At 37.4% G+C, this 23,148-nt stretch overlaps 1 protein-coding gene across 1 annotated transcript in view; it reads left to right on the forward strand.

Moving 5' to 3' along the window:
- The window catches only part of LOC134743108 (uncharacterized), a 46,111-nt gene extending 24,162 nt beyond the window's left edge, over positions 1–21,949 (forward strand). The window contains exons 4-9 of the mRNA XM_063676438.1: positions 11,053–11,188; positions 15,890–16,023; positions 16,836–17,174; positions 20,307–20,430; positions 21,082–21,148; positions 21,684–21,949. Coding sequence (XP_063532508.1) covers positions 11,053–11,188; positions 15,890–16,023; positions 16,836–17,174; positions 20,307–20,430; positions 21,082–21,148; positions 21,684–21,696 — 813 coding nt within the window. The 3' untranslated portion in view covers positions 21,697–21,949. The remainder of the gene's footprint in view (positions 1–11,052; positions 11,189–15,889; positions 16,024–16,835; positions 17,175–20,306; positions 20,431–21,081; positions 21,149–21,683) is intronic.
- The last annotated feature ends 1,199 nt before the right edge of the window (positions 21,950–23,148 follow it).

Here is a 23,148-nt window from a genome sequence, read left to right on the forward strand (position 1 = left end):
TAAATTGCGACCACAGCACCACTACTACTGTTTCATGTTCAAACATCGGGGTTTTCGGTGCGGGAATGTTTGACATTAGCCAAAGAGTAGGTCATCATCTTCCTCGCGTTATCCCGGCATTTTACCACGGCTCATGGGAGCCTCGGGTCCGCTTGACAACTAATCCTAAGAATTGGCGTAGGCACTAGTTTTTACGAAAGCGATTGCCATCTGACCTTCCAACCCAGAGGGGGAAACTAGGCCTTGTTAGGATTAGTCCGGTTTCCTCACGATGTTTTCCTTCACCGAAAAGCGACTGGTATAAATATCAAATGATATTCCGTACATAAGTTCCGAAAAGTACATAAGTACCAATGGTACGAGCCGGGGGTTTGAACCCGCGACCTCCGGATTGAAAGTCGCACGCTCTTACCGCTAGGCCACCAGCGCTTATCTAACAAGCTGACTAATCTAGCAGGGTTCTACCTAATGAATAATTAATTAATCAAAAGATTAAATTAAAAATTATATTTCTCATATTTAACCTTTTGAACGCTTTATATCATAAACACAAACATTACTCAAACGCCAAGCTCCCAGGTGGAAGGGAGCTAACGTAAACCTTACTTGAAAGTGTGAAGGTTACTTTGACAGCGTCCGCCATAACACCTATAGTTGTCCTTGGCGCTGTGGGCACGACTAGTAACGACACCTTTAGGGGTTCTTGGCGTTCAAAGGAAAGAATCATTTAAAAGTCAATTCTACTCGCCTACATCAAAAATCAACTCAAAATTTGCATCAAATGACTTTGCCACTCTTACGGATAAAAAGAAAATTTCTCTTCCGTTTTTGAAAGATAAAGGTGATCTCTACGAACTTGTATGGTAAAAATAAAATTGTATAGTAGAGAGGTCGTTATTCATTAGGCATAATATGACGTTTTCTCAGACTAACCTATCTGTTTATCTCTACTCTTACTCAAATTATTCCCGCACCAAAAACCCCGATGTATGTTCATGTTACTGTTACGTTTGCAACAACGCTGCAGCAGTTACGTTGCAACAGTAACGGCTACTGCAGTTGACAGCTGAAAAATCCGAACGTAAAACCTTATGTCAAACATTCCACGAATCACGTATTTAACCACGTTTCAATGCGCCCTCGTAAACGAAAAAAATGCGTAGTTAGCATTTGGTAAAGAGTGGATGAAAGAACTGGTTCTCTAAAAATACATCCCACCAAAAAACATTTTCATGTAAAATGTTGCCCTATGGCTCGCACTGTTAATGATATCGACCTGTCAGTTGTTCGGAACTGTCAAATTTTTGTTCTAAAGGGGCCCACTGACTATCAGTCCGCCGGACGATATCGGCCTGTCAGTTAGAACAAAAAATTGACAGTTCCGAACAACTGACAGGCCGATATCGGCCGGCGGACTGATAGTCAGTGGGCCCCTTAACTGACAGGCTGATATATCGTCCGGCGGACTGATAATCAGTGGGCCCCTTTAAAAATTTATCAGATCTCATATAGATAGAGCCAAGCTTCTAACTCTACACGCCTTAGCTATGCAAGCCCTAACTTCCCAAACTCTACCTACACCTTAATCAAAATATGTGGCTTGGCCGTTTCGCTACTGTCACATTACAAAAAATAATAATTTGTAAGATTTATTCAGGTAGCATAACAAGACTTAACGGTAGGTAACGCATTTTTAGGGTTCCGTGCCTCAAAAGGAAAAAACGGAACCCTTATAGGATCACTCGTGCGTCTGTCTGTCTGTCACAGCCTATTTTCTCCGAACTACTGGACCAATTAAGTTGAAATTTGGTACACATATGTAACTTTTTGACCCAAAGATGGACATGTAACGTAAACATATTAATTTTAAACACGGGGGCCACTTTTGGGGGTAAATGAGAAAATTAAAAAATAAAGTTTGTCAAACTATATCGTGTTACATATCAAATGAAAGAGCTCATTGTGAGAATGTCAAATATATATTTTTTATAATTTTAAAATAAATAGTTTAGAAGTTATTTAAGAAACTAGGCAAAAAATGACCATTCCCCCCCCCCCCTTATCTCCGAAACTACTGCGTCAAAAATTTTGAAAAAAAATACACAAAATAGATCTTTACCTATAGATCACCGGAAAACCTATTAGAAATGTGCAGTCAAGTGTGAGTCGGACTTAATTACTTACTTTTTGATGCGACCCCTACGGGATTAAAGACATTTCACATAAAAAATACATTGTTTAAATTGTGGAATGTACGGAACCCTTGGAACGCGAGTCCGACTCGCACTTGGACGGTTTTTTATGATACGACTGCTTTTGGTGACAATCCGATCAACACCCAGGTAAGAGACAATAAAAATATTAAATACTAGATTTTGCCCGCGACTACGTTTGCGTGGAATGATAATGATGATTGAAAAGAACTATGCTATGTCCTTACCCGGAGCTCCAACAATCTCCTTCGTCGAAGTCGATTCAGCGGTTTAAGCGTGAAGAGGTAACAGACAGAGTTACTTTCGCATTTATAATATTACCCGTCGATTCGAACAACGAAAGAACAATAAAGAGTTTATACATACATACATACATACAACGTGATAATTACTGGATACGAGAATAATACGAGATCTAATAGATACGTTGGTTGTTCAACGTGGTAACGCGGCGGGCGTTATGGGCTCCTTTGCATCTGGAGGGGCGCGTATTTTGTGAATGGTTAGTTTAGGATTTAGTTTAATTTAGATTAAGATTTTTGTAATAGTTAAGTAGATTTTAGTTTATTATGTTTCGCTAATCATTTTATCTCTTAGGTTATTATAGATACGTTATAGTTTAGTTCTCAACTAGTTATCTTTTGCAGTTCGATTCGAGAAACCAATTGTCATTTCACGCTACAATAATTGTGACGTTTTGGGATATACATTAGATAACCATTGGATGTCTAAGTAATATCTTAAGCAAATCTTAAAGAGATCGTTCAAGAGGACATACGGAATCGAGGAAATGTCAAATTTGACATGACTTTCTTAAATATCTCGTTATTGTTTCTGTTTCATATCTAGTTGATATCTAGATCATTGTTCGAATTAGCCCGTTAGTAGGGATTAAAAATTGTTACGGATTTTTACAAAACTCATTTTATTCCATAGTAAGCTGGTATATAAATTGCAATACACTGGTGTCCTAGTTGATTTTTGGTGCGTTTTATTATTATTAAAGAAGTCGATATTGTTTGTATCCTGTTTTTGCAATTTATATATGTACTAGCTTACTATGGAATAAAATGACTAGGACTAATAAGCATTATACTTAAGTATTAAAAAGTAACTAATGAAATGAAATAAAAGCATTTATTTCAGATACAAATAATCCATATTATGTTAGTAATAACTTATATTAGGTGTGTTAGTAGAAAGTATAATTATAATAAAAGTATCCTCCCTCTGTCATAACATTTTTGCAAGATACCGTGAGTATTTTCTTTTACGGCATTAAATTTAATTAGGTAACCGATTTAATTCAATTAGAGTATTAAAGTTGACGAAAAATATACTTAAATTGCCGGTTACCGTTGCATAAAGTAAACCAAGTACTTAATACTTATCCCAACTGTTCCCCTGTAAGGTGATCTAAGTAAGCTAAAAGTGAGCTTAAGGCACCAATCAATGCTTACCTAATCACTAACTCGTGCATTAAGTAAACTTTACTGAATTCACTTTAAGTCACCGACCTCCCCTGGGAGTAACTATTAGCCTAGATGCACATAGTTGACTACACAGAGAGCTAAAATAATCGTGAAAAATAAGTAAACATAAATCAAATAAAACTGTCAAGTGTTTTGCAAAGTGCTTGAGTAGCTTTTGCTTACGGCAAGCGATTACCGTGATTATATATGGGTCAATGGTTCTGCGACATCTTGCTAGTTCGTTAAACTGCCGTCGGCGAGTGCGATGCAAAAATCACTTAAGAATCTCGCGGAGCAGTGGGCACGTTAAACCTTTAGCTGTTGGCACGATGCCACTGCTGAGATATAACATTGTGCCAAAATAATACATTAAAAACCCTTTCAGAGACTAGCAAATACTTTAACTTTGCATCGGAATGGCGTATGGGGCAATGAACGTTCAAACGATCTCGGCATACGTGACGGAGTTCTTACATGCTTCGATTGAGAGCGCCTCGCTTGCATATTGAGATGCAGGACGCTCGGCGGCCCTGTAGTGAAGCAGATCGTACTATTTGCGGAGGTACCGTGTACCGGGGAGACGAACAGAGTGGTCGCCCGTCCACAGCTCGCCGGCTGCACGTCTAAGGCATACATACTCAGCTTAAGACGAAATGTGACGCAGTCCGGCCCTTGGAAATCGGGTCAGAGATCTCGAACGCGGGACGGGCATGATTTAGTTCGGCGGTTGCTCAAAGTGGACGACTTTCCGTAAGATGGATCGAAGCTTTTAACTCTATTCGGCTACCAGCTGCGTACGCTAAAGTGCATACAGGCTGTAATGGCCGAAACGGCCGACTCGTGTATGAATTACGTGTACATAGGTAGTTAACCTACTGTAAGGTTAATGCAGCTAATAAGGAAGTGGTTACTCATGTTAAGTACACATAATTTGATTTCGTTTTGGTACCTGCTTGTATTGTTTATAATTGGCCCTAAAATCTATAACCGAGTCTCTGAAGACATAAAAACTGCGAAAAGCTGCTTTCGTACTCAAACTTAAAAAAATACCTAGTCTCTGCTGCCTTTTACTCGTTAAACGAATTCTTCTGATAGGAATAGAATGTCACATGAGTCCTGCATTATATTATATATAATAAACATTTGGTTAATAATTGTGTACCGAATTTATAATAATGCATTGTAATTTTAATAATTTAATGTATGTGAATAATAATGTAATTTAGAATAGCATTGTAAATTACTATGACGTGTAAAATTTTAATTTTATTAATAAATGATTGTATTGTATTGTATTGTATTGTATAAGTAATGTTGTGTTTTTAGGATTCCGTACCTCAAAAGGAAAAAACGGAACCCTTATAGGATCACTCGAGCGTCTGTCTGTCTGTCTGTCTGTCTGTCTGTCACAGCCTATTTTCTCCGAAACTACTGGACCAATTAAGTTGAAATTTGGTATACATATGTAAGTTTGTGACCCAAAGATGGACATGTAACGTAAACAAATTAATTTTAAACACGGGGCCACTTTTGGGGGGTAAATGAGAAAATTAAAAAATAAAGTTTGTCAGACTATATCGTGTTACATATCAAATGTAAGAGCTCATTGTGAGAATCTGAAATATATTTTTTTTGTATTTTTAAGATAAATAGTTTAGAAGTTATTCAAGAAAATATGCAAAAAAATTACCATTCCCCCCCTTTATCTCCGAAACTACTGGGTCTAAATTTTTGAAAAAAAAAAAAAAATTGGTCTTTACCTATAGATCACCGGAAAACCTATTAGAAATGTGCAGTCAAGCGTGAGTCGGACTTAATTACTTAGTTTTTGATCCGACCTCTACGGGTTTTTTAAAGACATTTCACATGAAAAATACATTGTTTAAATTGTGTAATGTATGGAACCCTTGGAACGCGAGTCCGACTCGCACTTGGCCGGTTTTTTAATTACGAGTCAATATTGATTAACAAGTGGATTGATCTAGTTCTACTTGGAGTGTTCTTCTCGGAGTTATCGAATTTAGAACAAGAGAACGAATTTAGCAAATCTCTAGAAATGTGGCCGCTAAAATGGCTATTAATCGTTGAAACGAAACACATTTTGAAGCATTACCACCCCATACTTTCTACGTTCAATTTATCTTATTTTCCAGTGCGGTGTACCAGAAAATAGCTTTGCGGTAGCAACAAGATGTCCACTGCATCCCGGTTGCAAACTAATAGATGGAAAATAGAGATATATTAAGGTCACCCAGGCAAAAAATAAGACTTAGGTCGGGTTGCACCAAACCGTCTGTCACCGTTTTAGCGTTCGCTAAATTTTATTGTATGGGAAGTTTTATAGTTATCTTCTGCTTGACGTTGATCAGTCTTTTAATTGTGGTTGGTGCAACTGGCCCTTAATGTTCTTAATTAATATTTATCATTGTTATCAAAATAACACTTAAAAATTCAAAATTTATCAATAAAAAATTTGGCCTAAGTCGGCCATTAGGCCATTGTTATTAAAATTTTATTCTTTACAAAAAAGTAATCGATCAAAATAACATTACGCATTTTTTATAAGCAATTTTCATGTTAATAGCTTTTGTGCAAACAAGTTACAAATTTTTAATGGCGCGTTTTAGACCTATGTTTGTGTTATTTTTCTATAAAGCGAAAGTTGTTTAATCAGGGTTTGAATCGATGAAGTTATTAGAAAAAGGCCTCAGATTGTTATTCATATTTTTTGGTAACCGTATTATGATCTATATAAAATAAGCGCTACGACTTTTCACACTTTTCTAGCTCAACCCTCTGCACCTTAACGTCTTAACAGACCTCAATATTTTGATTCATTTTATATCGGCCTCAAATGTTATTGCATTTCAAGTTTATGTAATGCATTCAAAGTCTTAATTGAATCCTTTATTGGCATTTGCCGACTTAGCGGATAGTTTGCTGAAGCATTTTAGTCCAGTCTGCGGTATTAGTTAGGCGGTATTCAAACTATTTTACAGCGAATCACCCCCACTAGACCTGACTTGGATTTCACCCGTATCTAACTAACTAGCTAGTTAGCAATTGGCTTGCTTTTGCAGAACCACTTAGTAACGTTCGTTTAAATGTAAATGAATTTAACACGTGTTTAAGAATGCATAGAATTCCTGATATTTCTTGCTCGGTTCGTAAGATCCGTAAACTCTATCTCAAAGTTTGGAATAATCCCCGAAGTTGGAAACTTTCTTGCGTAGTCTAAAAGCAGTTATAGATATTATATTAGCTCAAATTTTACCTTTTTATTTACCGTGTAACAAAATTGTTGGATACGTTTAAGTGACGTAAATTATTTTACCCTATTTCTGCGTTTTAATTTGATGTAATTCCTCCTATCCCTACTATACTAAACAAATATTGTACGCCTTAAGGCAAATTATAATGATACCACTAAATGTAATCATGTCATGTAATCCACCTTTCTGTAACAACCCAACCATACAATATTATCTTATCTTATCTTATATAATAATAAATAATATAAATGCGAAAGTAACTGTATCTGTCTGACTGTTAACTGCTCTGAACCGATTGAAATAAAATTTGGTATGGGGATAGTTTGAGGCCCGGGGAAAGACATAGGGTAGTTTTTATTAATCATCATCATCATCATTCCATGTAGTCGAAGTCGTGAGCAGAAGCAAGTATATATGAATATTATATATGCGAAATAACTCTGTCTGTCTGTCTGTTACCTCTTCACGCCTAAACCCTGAACCGCCCTTTGGCCTTGCAAAAGAGCATAATATAATCACTACGTTCTATGTTTGGTCTGTCATTGCCTTTTAGTTCGAGTAGCTACCGTTGGCGCTAGTTGCATATGCAGCTGTAATGTTCAGCCAAGGTATGGTTAGACCGGACTGATACAGTAGTATGAGTACGATGCTGGTCTTATATATTAATTAATCTTAATTTAATTTAGTCGTTATATTGTATCTTCTTGCTGTGTAACTTTTTTTTATTTACCTATTTGTTCACCATGTTATTTTTATATCTTTTTTCTTCTCGTCTGTTACCTTCCGTGATTTTTCTCACTTGATGGTCTCATCGGATGATCAGCGCTGGAAGCCACCAGCAACATACTGAAATGAGACTATTTCGTGGCACTTTAATCTTATTCTATGTTTTCTTTTATATTAACTTTTTTATTTTTTACTTTTTCATTTCTTTTATATTAGTTTTCTGGTACGCTCTTGAAATTGTAACTACAATGTAATAATTGTTAGTTAGTAAGTAATGTTAGTATTAGTTTTGCATGTATCTCATTTAATTTCATTCAATGTAAGAACTGTAAGATAAGAGACTTACTTTAGTGTAGTTTAGACTTTTAGAGGATACCCCTAAACTTGTTATGTAGTAAATCTGTAGAGCGGTCACCACGATACAGGCCGAGCCTAGTGTGGGACCACTGATGTTGTGTAATTTTAAAATCTTTCTTTTAATAAACTTTATTTTTTATTTTTTTTTATTAAGTATGTAATGTCTCGTTTGTTTGTGCTTACGAATAAAATAATTCTATTATATTCTATTAATGTGAAATTTGCTATGGAGATAGTTTGAGGTCCGGAAATGAATAGTGTTTATCAATTATCATCAGATCATCATTATTCCACGCAGACAAAATTGCGAGCAGAAGCTAGTATAAGTACTTACTCATAAGTACAGAGCAGAGCATAAGCAGAGAAAAATATGTTGACTTTGATAAGTCATTTGAGCGTGCAATTTTGAGGCATTTATATAATATCTCTCTGTATTTATACACGGCACGTAAGTAAAACCAACTTGGCCGCTACTGCGCAGGCACACTTGAGTAGAAAAGCTTTTTATCATAATTTTGTCTTATAAAATTTGAATAGGTAGTTATTTATTTTGGTTATAATGAAACAAGTATGTATTTAATTTCAAATATACATATTTTAATCATTTAAACTTCTAGTTAGTCCGCTAGCATAGCTTACTAGCTCGCACTCGGACAAGTAATTTAATAGCAAGTTAAGTTAAAAACAAAACTGATTACATAAGTAACTCGAAGACCTACAGGCCCATCTCATTAGCCACAGTAATAACCAAGGTGCTTGGCAGTTTGCTTAGTGCCCGAATGGAGCGATATCTGAAACTGCATGATAATCAATTCGGTTTCAGGGCTGGTTTATCGACGGAAAGTGCCATACTGGCTTTAAAGCAGACTATCAAGTAGGTACTACACGGATAGAAACACACCTGTGTATGCTTGTTACTTAGATCTGACAAAGGCTTTTGATTTGGTTAGATACAACATCTTGTGGCAAAAATTAAAATATATAAATATGCCAGCTAATTTGCGTGACAAAATCAAGTAAACAGAGTGAGATGGGCTGGAGTAGGTTGGAATGTGGAGTGAGGCACGGTGATTTGACCTCGCCGAAGCTTTTCAACCTGTACATCAACGTACTTGTCGAGGAGCTCAGCAGCGTCCGTGTCGGCTGTTATATTGACGGAATATGTGTCAACAACATTAGCTATGCAGACGACAAGGTCTTGCTGAGCGCGTCTGGCCTTGACGGACTAAGTTAATTGCGAAAGGGATGCTGCGAGTCACGGCCTCGTGTATATGTGAATAAAAGTCAGTGCATGGTTTTTAAGGTGAGAAACAAATGCCTGCTTGATGTCCCACCGATCAAACAAAATGGCACACCGCTAAAATTAGTTTGCCAGTTTTTTAAATATCTGGACATCAAGTAACTTCTGACCTTAAAACGATGCAGACATTAAGAGGGAACGCAGAGCATTGTCTGTACGGGCTAATATGATTGCCCGCAGGTTTAAACATTGTTCGGCTGAGGTCAAGGTCACCCTGATTAGGGGGCCTATTGTACAACCTTCTATACCAGCAGCCTTTGGTGTGATTATACCCAGAAACAGTACAATGCTCTGTGAATCCAATATAATGATGCGTTCAGAGTGCTGATGGGGTTGCCCCGATTCTGCAACGCATCAGGGATGTTCGCGACAGCCCGGGTAGACTGCTTCTATGCCACCATGCGAAAGCGCTGCGTATCCCTGGTGCGCCGGGTTAGGGGCGGCTCCAACAGCAGCATCCTGACAATGATTGCGAGCAAGTTTGACTGCGCATATGTAAACCATTGTTGTATAGCCCAGCATAAAAAAATGACATATATGACATCTATTATTAATAAATGTATTTATACAATTTGTGTAATGAAATAAAACTATGAAAACGGATTATATCGCGTATATTGAATTTATAATACATCCCGACGTTTCGAACTCTTTACAGCGTTCGTGGTCAACGGGTGACGGGTGGTTCTTGAGTCACCCGTTGACCACGAACGCTGTAAAGAGTTCGAAACGTCGGGATGTATTATAAATTCAATATACGCGATATAATCCGTTTTCATAGTTTTATTTCATGAGTAACTATCGCGGTAACCGAAGACAATACAATTTGTGTAATGTTAATGGAACTAAAGTGTAAATACTCGTAATAGCTGGTAATAATTTGTATTATTAATAAGAATTTTATTTTATTTATTGAATAAAAATTTAAATATCACACGAATATATGATCATATTTCTGTAATATTACTGCGATAGTAAATATTATCCTCACAATAAGCTCACGTCGCGCGTTACTAAGGTAACTTGAAGGGGTCTGTTCAAGTCATTTGTGTATCAACGCGCTATTTCCTGCCTCTGTACGAGAGATTGTGTACCTCTTATCGTGACTTAAAGGACGCGGATTTCTATCTATTTACCATATTAGGTACGCGTTTGAAAAGACAAGTCCTAAGAAAAATATTATTTTAGCTACTCGCAGATTAAAGAGAAAGGTTCAACAATTCCAGTTCTTTTGTAGGTTTTATTTACCCATAACATGAATCAGAGGATAAATTCGGCTTATTCTACGATGAATTTACGGAAACAGGGCGTCTCTCAAATAAATCCTAGAACCTGCGTTATGTATACGCGCTAAGTAGCGCGAAAAAATGCTAAGTAGGTATAATATTATTAAACAACGTCACCATCTGCTCCACTCTTAGTATTCAAGTGACAAATATGGAGAGCTGTAAATGTGAAAATTTGTATGTTTGGATATTTAGATATTGTTTCCTTTACGCGGAAAAATAGCTAAATGGATTTCATCGAAATTTAGAACACAGATAGTTTGTAAGCTGAATAAGGACATAAGATACTTCTTATCTCTAAATTTCTCCTCTAAAATACTACGAGACCTCCCTCCCTCCCTCCCTGGACCGAGGCAGTTAAACCTCTTCCACGCGATAGTCTCGGGAAGAGGCTAGTACACTAATATATTGTTATGTTTCACACAGGTATATCACTCGGGTGCTCATCAGGTGGTGCTACGCGACGCTACGCGCGCGCTTAGCGGACGATACCGCTGCGAAGTTTCCGCCGACGCACCGTACTTCCATACCGTCTACAAAAGCTCCTTTATGCGGGTAGTAGGTGAGAAACATGAAGACATAATTAAGACCGTGCCTGGTTTTCTTAAAACACGCCTACCTGTAATGAGAGACATTTATGGCTTCCGTGCACGAGAGTAAGAGTAGCAATGCCCTCCGTTACTGCGATAAAGTGGCATTCTAATTAAGGTTCATAGTGAAAGTGTGCAATTGGAGCCGTCACGTCATAGTGAGAGCGTCGTATTAATAATGCTTTTTGGAAATTATGCAGTTCCCATTAGAATTTCGAAAAAAGCGTATGTTACCATTTATTTATTATATAGACCGTTGGTAGCCTAGCGGTAAGAGCGGTGTAGCGACTCAAACCGGAGGTCTCGGGTTCAAACCTCGGCTTGTACCAATGAGATTTCGGAACTTACATATGTACGAAATGTCATTTGGTATTTACCAATCACTTTTCGGCGGAGGTAAATATCGTGAGGAAACCAGACTAATCCCAATAAGGACTAGTTTTCCCTCTTAACGATAACGCTAGGAAGATGATGACCCTTTATATACCTATATACTGTAGGTATGTATTGTTGAGTAAGGTAAGCACCATTCTCGAATCCGCTTATAAGGCCTTCATATTGACAATAACGCAATCAAATATATTCCTCGTTAAATATGCAGTAAAGGCATACGTGCCACAATCAATCATTATTTGGCAATCAAGTTTAAACTCACTCTATATTATTATCACCTCAATACGCTTGGTGATTGTAATTAGAGTCATTCGGGCGCAACATTTAGGCTTTTACTATCAGATTGCATCTCGTTTCAGCGAGGGTTTAAATTATATTTAAATGGGTTTAAATTTGGGAGCAACTCTAAATGGGACAGAGAGCGGAGCGGAAACGCAATGCAATATAAACCTAACTGCAGAACACGTGATTACGCTCGCGATGGGTTATTGCCTTGATATTGCTAGCGTCCGCCAAAAGTGCAGGCTTGGCAATATGTGGGAATTGAATTCTTAATCACAATTGGAAAAAAGGTAAACGTCATCATGTGAAGAGTAGAATAGTAAATAATGGCACTTATAAAGCAAGAGCAGGCACAAAAAAATTATTATTTATTTATTACGCGGAGAACCAACAGCTATACATAACATAATGGTAGTATGCATAAATAACAAAGAGCCAATTACAGGTTCACACTTACATCGTAATACCTAATAGTTACAATGCATCACAATAAAATAAACTTAACTTAAACTTAATCACTATTACATGGTAGGGCACACTCACTCAAAAAACTTATTTGTTAGATTACGCCTTATGACATTGATGTTCCTTAGCTTACCGCGAACATTAATTAAATATTATCCAAATTAATGTTCTCGTAGATCCGTCTTAAACCAAAACGAACTTGCAAAACTAAATAGCAGATAGCAGCAGTTTATATATTACAAGACAAGTTGATCTAACAAAACTATTGAAATAGATAACAAACTTACATCTGCCATTAGATTAACTGTTTGAATTCGCAGGCAGGAAATTAAATTCGCTACAGTAGCTGTCTACGGCGATAGTTGCCGTTATCGGCTCAATACTAAACTGGGCATTAGTAAGTAATAACTATCGTAAGTATAAATAATACGGACGATCCCGCGGTGGCCTCGTGCAATCCTAAATCGTAAATCAGAACTATTGTTGGGCAATAAATGTGGGGAATCGAACACAAGGGATGTTTGATTAAGGTTTATCTTGGTTAATTTAGGGTTATTGTGAAGGCCCGGGAGGTGCGCGTAGTGAGACCCTGCCGCTGCCACGGCGCGGCGGTCCTCAGTGACATGACATTATTACCCATGTGTCACATATGTGATACTGTCGCGTTATAGTGAATAATTAAGTTTAGGACTGAGTACTACACGTGAACGTGTTTCTCGACACACGCTTCTGTACCCATACCATGAGTCTCTGATAGTGACAAGACTGACATATACGCTAACGTCTATGTCGGCGGCAGATCGTAAAATCGGGCATATCGAGATATTCCTAGTCGTATCATGAAACGCCGACATTTCATGTTCTGACTAAGATTAACCCAGGCATATCACGATCTGCCTAATAAAACAGGCGGAAAATCGATCAAACCAATGCATTCGTTGATATTCCTAGCTTCATACCGGGCGCATCGTAAAATAACTTGATCGAGATATTCCTAGGCATATCATGAAACGCCGCCATTTCATGATCTGACTAAGATTAACCCAGGCATATCACGATATGCCTTATAAAAGAGGCGGCAGATCGATAGGAGCAATGTATTCGTCGTAAGTTTGGTTTGCGGCAAGATGGCGTAAAAGCATCAGCTGATCGAGTTTAACTGTTAGTTATCTACGGCATCATACGTGATTTAGCTGATTTCGCATTTTGTTTTGTTGTAAAACCGTAAAGTATAGCCGCCTTATACAATATAATTCTAATTTATAATTAATATCTTTCTTTCCACTTGAAACCCTTGAAGTTTGGACGATATGCCTAGTGGTCGCTAACAGTCAGATCATGAAACGCCGGCATTTCATGATATGCCTAGGAATATCACACCTTGAAGTTTGCACGATATGGCTAGTGATCGCTAGGCAGATCATGAAATGCCGGCGTTTCATGATCTGCCTAGGAATATCACACCCTACTTATTTGATATGCCTAAACGTCGCCAGGCAAATCGTCAAACGTTGAGGTTTGAACGATATGGCTGGTAGTCGCTAGTCAGATCATGAAATGGCGGCGTTTCATGATATGCCGCCGACATCTATACGTAATTTACTTTCTATACATCTCGGTCGCACTAATATGTCAGTTTGACCGAGATGCATAGAAAGCAAATTACGTTCACGCTAGCGTTTATGTCAGTGCCAAACTGCTGGCAGCCATACTGATTGCAATGTAACTTTAAATTAGGACGATCTGGCATCACGTACCGTCTGAACAGTTCCTGGCGCGACGACACCTCAACTCAAGGGATTCTGGGACCACGTATTAATTATGCCTTACTACATTATCTCGGAATATTCCGTTTTCATTGTTGAGGAAGAAGGTTGAAATAAGGTCGATCTCTTGATCAAATTGTTAAGACCTCTTCGACGTTAGTTTACACAGTGTAAAAAAGTATAGAAATACGCAATGACATAAAACAAACCATCCACTTATTTAAAATATGCGGTAGCAATAATTTTCCTAAAATAACAATTAATTTATGTATCGTGTTTACACAATTAGCGCCAGTTGCTTTGCTTCGCGTCTTATCATAATTTGAAGCTCAAACATCTTTCGAAACAAAACACAGTTGTTTTTCTAATAAAGTAAGGAAGGCTTTAGCAAAATCTTGACGGATTAAATAAACACTATATTATACCCACGACGGCCAAATTAAACGAGGTGCTGAGAACTCCCTGCGTTCCCATTAAGTAGAATTGGCAAAAAGCGACAGAACAGGAATGTAAACACTTAAAACTTTGCTCGGCGCCGAGTTCCGCCGCTGCGTCGTAATAGAGGGCGCTGCTGGCAAACAAAAGCAAGCAGAGTTTTGGTTCGGGCGCCATTTTCTCTGTTCGGCGTTTAAACCGCGCTCTGCAAAATTCTGCGGTAAACTAAAATGGAACGAGCGCGTATGAAAGATGAATATGCAACGTCGACGCCGACATCGCGCTCTGAACCCGGTGTGGACTCAACTCGTGTAATTTATTGCGATCAGTATTTTTCCTTCTTTAGTAGCCCACAACTTTGTTTATACGATCCAGTTGGCCGGGCACACGAACAATTCTATTCCGCTTGCATGCTGGGCCCGTAATTTAATTAGGCTTTAGTAGTTTCGTAAAGATTAAAGCTCACAGAGGCGGCTTGCGGTTTCACGGGGGCTGTAGCCATTGTGTGTTGGGTAACTTTTGTATTTGTGCGCTGAACTTTCATTGGTCGTTTAGATCTAATCCTTTAAAATGGGCGGCATGTCCACGTAAATTGTACCTATTTCCGTTTTACTATGGAACTATCTGTAGTATCTGTCAATAACAGTCATAATCTTAATGGTTGACTATCATACACCTAACGGCCTTTCAAATTGTTTTTGTCACAATTATGCTTTTAAACTGGCCTGACCTGGATCAAACTTAAAAAAGTATCCTAGGTTTTACTGAGTGTTAGCTTATACTGGAACAAACAAATTGACTTTCCAGCTTACGTTCGCGGACCTAGCTATTCGTTTCGTATGGTCAGCATAAGTATTATACGTACATCTCTTTCCTTTCGTGTGAACTGTGCAGTTATTTTCAATGATAAAGAGTCATCAATGCTGCATACTCGTATTTTTTCTATCGTTTGTGTTTTTATTTTATCGAGGGATGTCATGTTAACCAGAAACAATTGATCTTCTAATGCAATAATGGGTGTCGTATTAAAAAAAATGTTGTAGGTTAAATTGATTTTGTAAATTTTAGCAACAGGTACGTTTAGGCACGTCAATTGTTGTTGCTGCAACCGGCCCTTACTGATATGTTATTGGACGATACTGTAGCTAGAATGTTTAGAATAGAATGGTGTTGAAACATCTTATCATGGCATACAATACAATAAAAAAAACACTACTGAAAAATAAACAACTGTATTTAGCCAAGAAATTATTTCGACTCAGCATGGTGCTGGCCTATTGGTACTGATTTTCCGTCGGAGCTATTCGTGACTGATGTTTGTATTTGTGGCAGAGCTGCCCGCGTCCGGGCCGCGAGTCCGAGCACAGAAGAGCTGGTACTCGGCCGGCGATATGCTGCGCGCCAACTGCACGGCTCCCCCGGCAGACCCGCCCGCCAATATTACTTGGCTCCTTAATGGTATAGAGGTAAGGTAAAGATAACCTCGCTTTTGAGTCGAAAACTTTCTGGAAAAAAGGGTGTCTTTTCTGTGGACAGTAAAATAATACCAATTTGGGTACCTATATTTAACTAAGGCTTTAATCATACAGAATTTACGGAGTAAAACATGCCCGTAAGTGTTGAGCAAGAAAATTAGGCTTTAATGTTCATATACATATGACGTATAGAGCTATACCAAAATAGCATACCTACTGTAAAAAAGTTTTTGAAAATTATGAACCCAAATTTATTGATGGACACAAACCTTGGAAACCTGTTAAACCTTTTTTAATGTATATACCTCCTACGACCACCTTGATTTTTTTTATTCAACTTATTTTGATTTACAAGAATCTGTACATTTTTTTAAATCCAAGCTTTCAGTTTTATTTTATTTATTAAAGAACATCCGCCGAACATCATACATATTATAACTTACACTAACAACATTTTAAAAGGTAATAAATACTGATATATATGCCAATTATTTTAAAACAAAGTTTAAACAAAGTAACCTATTTGCGGCTTCACTTTGCGCAGTAAGTAGATTCTTTGTCTCGTATTTCGTTGATTCAAAATAAAATTTTGAATTTCTGTTTGAAAAGATTAAAGAAGACAGAAACCTATTACTTTTATTTCTTTAACCCTTATAGGTAAAACACATAGAGGTTTAAATCTAAAACACAATCAGTATATGCACCCAATTTACGACACGTGGAAGCGGCAATTTCTATACTTACTATTTATTACCTTTGCCATTAAAGTTAGAGGCACCCTCTAATATGATTATTTTCCGTAGGTTAAAGGCCTCGATATTCCACCTCACGACCCGTACTTGCTGCGGAGGAACCCTGTGATAACCGACGCATCGCTCGAGGATGCCAATAGAATTATATTCAGCCCGTGGGATGCAATCTCCGGCTACGAAGAAGCGGTCACCGATAACGTGATAGACATTCCAGGAAACATGGACATGCTGGACGCCACTGATAACCGGAAAGCGGAGACCACGACGCGCCAGCCTCGGACTGAACAAATAACCAACAAATTGAACACCACTGTTGAAGAAGAGAAATCTAATAAGTCGAGTTCGTTCAGCCAACTCGTTATGAGAGTACAGTCTGCACATTTTCATAAGGTAAATTTTAATTTTGACTCAGTTCCAAAAATTTACACACATTAATTTTAATTCACTGTGTATATTTTATACAATTCTTACCTATATTTATGTTATATTTCCTTTACCATTTAGTTAAAGTTGGTATATTTCAATATGGAGCAGATAATATATGGTGATGTACCTACTGGATAACACTATTACTGGAGTTGAGAATCATTAGAAGTGTCTCCAGGAGTAATTGATAAAAATATGCAACATGTAAATAGGTTAAATAATAGTAAAAACCGTACTGATAAATATTTTGAAATATGTCTCACGATAGTTTAAGTGCGATGTAAATAGGTACAGTAAAATCACCTTCCTGTATTCTACGAGAAATAAAAACAGCTGCAATCATAAGTATTACAACGCTAAATTGGATTTGTAACTAGTTACGGTATCGAGCCGTGTTTTGTAACCACTAATTAAATACGTAAATAAATGGTACCTATCAGTAAATCGATCGCACTGGTCGTCCAGTCCAGCTTTCCCGCATTACCAATTCCAAATAATTATTTTGGTTCATTCTGACGCGAAATGTAAGAGAAAGAGAAAAAATGCGCATAATAAGCACTAACAATCTGCGCGTAGCTCTCTGCGGCCACGAGAGGCTAATGAGATTTAATTTAATTTGACGCTAATAAAATCTGCATTTGAGCAATCCGCTTCTTACTTTTACAATGCTGGAACTCATAACAAAAAAATCTGAAATACTTGCACTATGCTTGCACGCGCCGTCGGTTCTAGAACCGACGGGTCTAGCGCGTGACAATGGGAAGAGGCTAGATGGTATGACACTGGTTCCCTGGAAGCTGGGTCGACCCCACGTCTGGGTGGGTCTGGGACGCCACGTGCGTGGATACCCTCGCGCCGTCCCATCTTCCAGGGACCTCTGCTGGGGCGTGCGCTGCTGCCGGTGCGACCGAACGTCTCAAGCGGCGCAAATATGCAGCCATTGACACCGCCTGCATGTTTGAGCCGTTTGGTGTGGAGACGCTTGGGCCGTGGGGTCAAGGCGCGCACAGCATCTACAAGGAGTTGGCCGAGCGCCTAATAGACGCAACGGGTGACCGGAAGGCTGGAGCATACCTCGTCCAACGCATCGGCGTTACCGTTCAGCGCGGCAACGCCGCCAGCCTTCTGGGCACCCTACCGGATGGCCTGTACTTGGGGCCAATTTTTTATTTTAGGACTTTTTAGTTTAGTTTGTTTAGTTCGTAGTTTAATTTATTTTTGTTAGTTTTAATTTGTTTTTAGTTTTATAGATTAATTTTAATACTAGTTTATAAGTTGCTATTGTATATATGTTATTATTGTGCACTAATAATTGAGGATTCAAATTTTTTAATTAATAAGGGAAGGTATATATTGAAGAATTACAAATAAGCTAACTAATAATAAAAAAAAACATATCGATTTTTTTTCTGCATGAAAAGCAAAGAGAACGAAATGAAATTAAGCTTTGAAACTATCTCGACATAAAACGTTACTTATATCCGTATTGTATTATTACTTTCCCCAATAAATTAAAAAAACTGTCAACCGGGACATATTTCATGCTAAAAGGGGGGGTTGCGTCAGGGGGAGGGGATGGGATGCTAGTATGCGTAAACCACCATACCCAAAGGTACATCATACTACATTCATTTCAAGATGGCTATAATATGTTTTCAAAAAACACAATTTGACCGAATCACAAGTCCAAGTATTGAACAACTCCGCGTGTAAATTTGCCCGCGACTGCTGTTCCGAAAACGAATTTTATTTTGTGGCCGCCACCGAAATTGTGTTTTTCAAAGAAAAGTAAAAAGTTGTTCTGGTTTGCAAGCGTTAATAGACAGCCGTTCGGGCCGGTCCTTTTGCTAACTACTGACTGTAGCAAGCGTGTAGCGTTTAGCTTGCCAAAAAATGGCGGTAAACTATTCCTTTTGTCAATTCAGAAGTTAATAACGGCTAACTTGTTATTGATGTTGACGATAGTAAAGTTTTTTTTTATTGATAACGCAGTTGCATTGCTTTTTACGTGCACATTAATTATATGTAAAGTTTTCAGGTTAAAATCCCTAATTAAATAATCCTGTGTCGATAGATGGCGGTAAATTTACTGTGACTAAAAAATTACTATGACAATAACCCTCTATACACTCTATTCTCTTTGGCATAATGTATAAAACCGTACAGCGCCAGTTGCCTGAAGCACGAATTTGTCTTGGAATTTACTCAGCATATACAATCAATGAATCTTTGGGTCATTCGAAAGTCACCTCGCAAAAGATGCATAATGGTTGAAAAACATCCTGAAATAGTATAGGAACGAGGGCAATACTGAAAGTTTATTAGCATTAAATAATTTTACGGTTTAGACTCAATTGTTTTTTGAGACTCGTGCGACATGTTTCATGAGTCTAAACCGTAAAATTATTGAATGTTAGTATGTCTCATAACAGTTTAAAATCGATTACTGAAAGTTACTGTAATGCTAATGAGCCACTTAGATGACGCAGTGAAAGAAAAGATTTATTGTTTAAAACCAATTGTAAAAAAAAATAAGGTACAATTTCTTTAGGTGTGATGTACATTTTAGAAATGCTGGCAGTTTAGAAAGTGTATGTCAAGCATTTTTATAATTTTACCTAGATAAATTTATCGTACTAGAATTGTATACGACTTTCAATGTGCCCTCAGTCAACAACAAGTTCTCGTGCAACTGTTTGTAGTAGGTTTTATGAATTTAGTTGCTTTCATATTAATTTTATAGATGATAATCGAGAAGGCAGTCTTTCAACAGTGACTCTTCAAATTAAAATCGCAGCTGTGTGCTCAATAATAATTAGTTACAAAAAAAGTCGCATACCTAAATAGATACTAGCCATACACAATCGCTGAGGGCCCAAATTTTCGTTCAAAAAGAACCTGAGAAAAAATGGGCCCAGTACTTTTCAAGATGATCCTATCGTAAAGAAAATTTGCATTCTCAGAAAGAGTTTACGAAAGATAATAAAGAAAAAATGAAAATAAAAATAGAAAATGTTACATATCTACCAAAGTTTTTTGATTATAGGAACTTTGCGTATGACCTAAGAATACATATAAATATTATTGTCAAATTAGGGTCGTCTGAACGTTACGTGCGTGGCACGCGTGCTGTCCGTGTGGGCGACGAGCGACGCGCTGCTGCTGGACGAGGAGAGGCCACAGATCGCGCCCGTTATGGGCAGCCGGGACTCCAACTCAGGTAACGCGATTATCACACTGTTCCGCGGATCCGCGCCGATTCAGTGCGCCCCGAGGGCCTCAGAAGTTTCGGAACGCACGCTCCGAGCACCGAGCATGCATGCATGCATGCATGCTCAACTCTGACACCAACCGCCATACATTAGTTAGCAATTGGCGGCCGGCGTCAGAGCAGAGCTCGGAGCGTGCATTTCATACAGCGGTGTGTGAATCCGCATCAAATGTGAAAATCAACTGGCTGTTATATACCTACTGTAAAAACTTAAGCGTATCAAATCATAACAAACAAATTTGAGAATAACCTGTACTATAACAGCGCTTTGAAGTCAATTGAGTCTATCACGACAGTTCGAATTAGGTATATCTACTTAAATTAATTTTACTTAACGTTACTATTTTAACGGCAAAAGTTCTGATTTGTTTTCTTTTAAATCTGTTTAATGCATGGAGAATCGCGCAACTTGAATAGTTGCATCGGATGTTCGCCTTTTTTATTTTCATTGCATCATTAGTAATTCATTTCAAAAATACATGTGAATAAAAAAAAACTTAAATAAATAAACTTTGGGCGCTACTACCGCTTGTAAAGGTAATACTGGGTATTATTTCACAAACAAGGATTTTAAAGTATAATATCATTTGTCTTTCACAGGTCTACGGCGTTCCACATCGCACGTGGGAGTCGTAGCGATGCTCAACTGTTTAATATATAGACACTGGTAAGAATATAACTTATTCATTCCAAATGACCCTAAATTTGGCCAGAGGAATATATTTCCCACCTTATTTTGAACTTTATATCTTTTTGATAAGGTTCAAAACATTTGAAAAGCTGACGACCTAATGCCAATTTAAGGGATAAGTAGGTAAATACAGCGCAATAAAGATTTGGTGGGGCTTTTTGTAATTTGTCTTAGTGATCAACTTAATAGCAAGGCAGTGGAGTAAAAAGTATTTATTTACTTAGTCATCATTGCATCATTAAATGATGCACCGGAATTTTAAACAAAGTACCTATACTTTGGATGCCAGCTTAATTTAATTTTAAGATGTGATCCTAATTTCTCTCTAGGTAAAGTACTTACTTGAAAATGTGCAAAATCCTATTTAATAGTTTGCCTTGAAAAGTGAAAAGCAACTTGAAATTCTTAAACCAATTTCCAACTTTTATATGCTTTGTTAGTACACTTACGAAGTTGGTGTTCCAAGCTTGGAAACTTAATAAACAGTCGTTAACACAGATTTTTGTTCCAGGACTATCCGATGATGAGGGCGCTAACTAAAACTAAGTTATCTACATTTTTCAAATCTAAACTCAAATCAGTGTTAGTATAACAAACATTTAAACGATCGAAATCAAAGCAGGTAAAGCGGGGAGAGTCGAAAGTTTGTAGTGAATTTTATACTTGTAAATACATAAGTAACGAGTTTTAAAGAAATGTCTTCTAAGAAAATAGTGATGTTTTGCTTGACGAACTCTATGTAGGTAAGTAACCGTTATTAAAGCGTAAAATAAACAAGTGTTTTTAAAATGCTTTTAATTTCCAAACCATGCTACCAAATTCACCCTCACTGCTACCAAAAACAATTTATTTATAGTCGTCGAAAAGTGCACAAAACTTGGAATCAATCCCATGTATCACAATGCTTTATTACTCTGTTGTCATGTGTTGGCTTTCTGTGAGGTATGGTCAAATTGAATCCTAGCAGGATTGCGTAGCTTTATTTTTCAGATTTGGCATTCCCCGACAAATAGGAAGCAATTCCTGAAATACAGAAAATATGACTAATTTAAATCAAAGAACACTTTTTAGATATATCAAACATGCTACAATAATATTTAATATGATATAGTTTTCTTACATATGATATAGCGATTTCTGGTGCTCTTTGTTTTTTTATACCTATCTAAATAAATGTCCACATGTCCGCCATTGTCGTATCGCCATCATTCGGCGGGGTGTTAGAATTTAATTATTTTAACTCAGCGACGACCTATTTTATTCACAACTTAAAAATTAACTAAATCAATTAAATGCACTATAAATTCCTGATGTATTAGTTTATCCTAAAAGAATGCTGAACAGTTAATAGGCTGTGGCATTATTCTGACATGATCTAAACGACATTAACCTACCTTACATTTATGGGTGCCTACGTCTAAAATATAAATTGTTTAAACGATAATGAAACAAAAAAAAAAACGTTATGTTTGGTGCCATGTAAGTTATTTTATATCATGAATAAGTAAAATTTATTTATTTGTGCAGCCGGTAGCCATGTTTAAAAAATTCGATTCAATTTTCTATTCAACCAACTTTAAGTAAGCAATTCCTATGTAACCATTTAATATTGTCGCAATTCAAAGTTACACATGAGTTCGAGAGAATACGAGTAAGAAAATCAAATTAAAAGGATGGGCCTGGACGCATCACGCTTTAAAATAACGTTGAAAACAATAAATATTAATATGTTAGAAGCTACACACACTTTTATAGTATAGTAATACCTACCTAAAAGGCTTAGTAGGTACGAGTATAACAACGTCAATATCACAAGGTATGTATATGTCGCGGGTAAATTGTAAGATTCGGCATTTTACAAACGGCGTCGTCATTATACAAACGTTTTCACGTTTGCAAATTGCCAATTGTTAGTACGCTCAATAGGGTCAACGTAAACATGATGGTTGTCTGAAGGCGACCATGGTTTGCTGTTT

The sequence above is a fragment of the Cydia strobilella genome, chromosome 7 (genome assembly GCF_947568885.1).
Source record: "Cydia strobilella chromosome 7, ilCydStro3.1, whole genome shotgun sequence".
NCBI classification, from domain to species: Eukaryota; Metazoa; Arthropoda; class Insecta; order Lepidoptera; family Tortricidae; genus Cydia; species Cydia strobilella.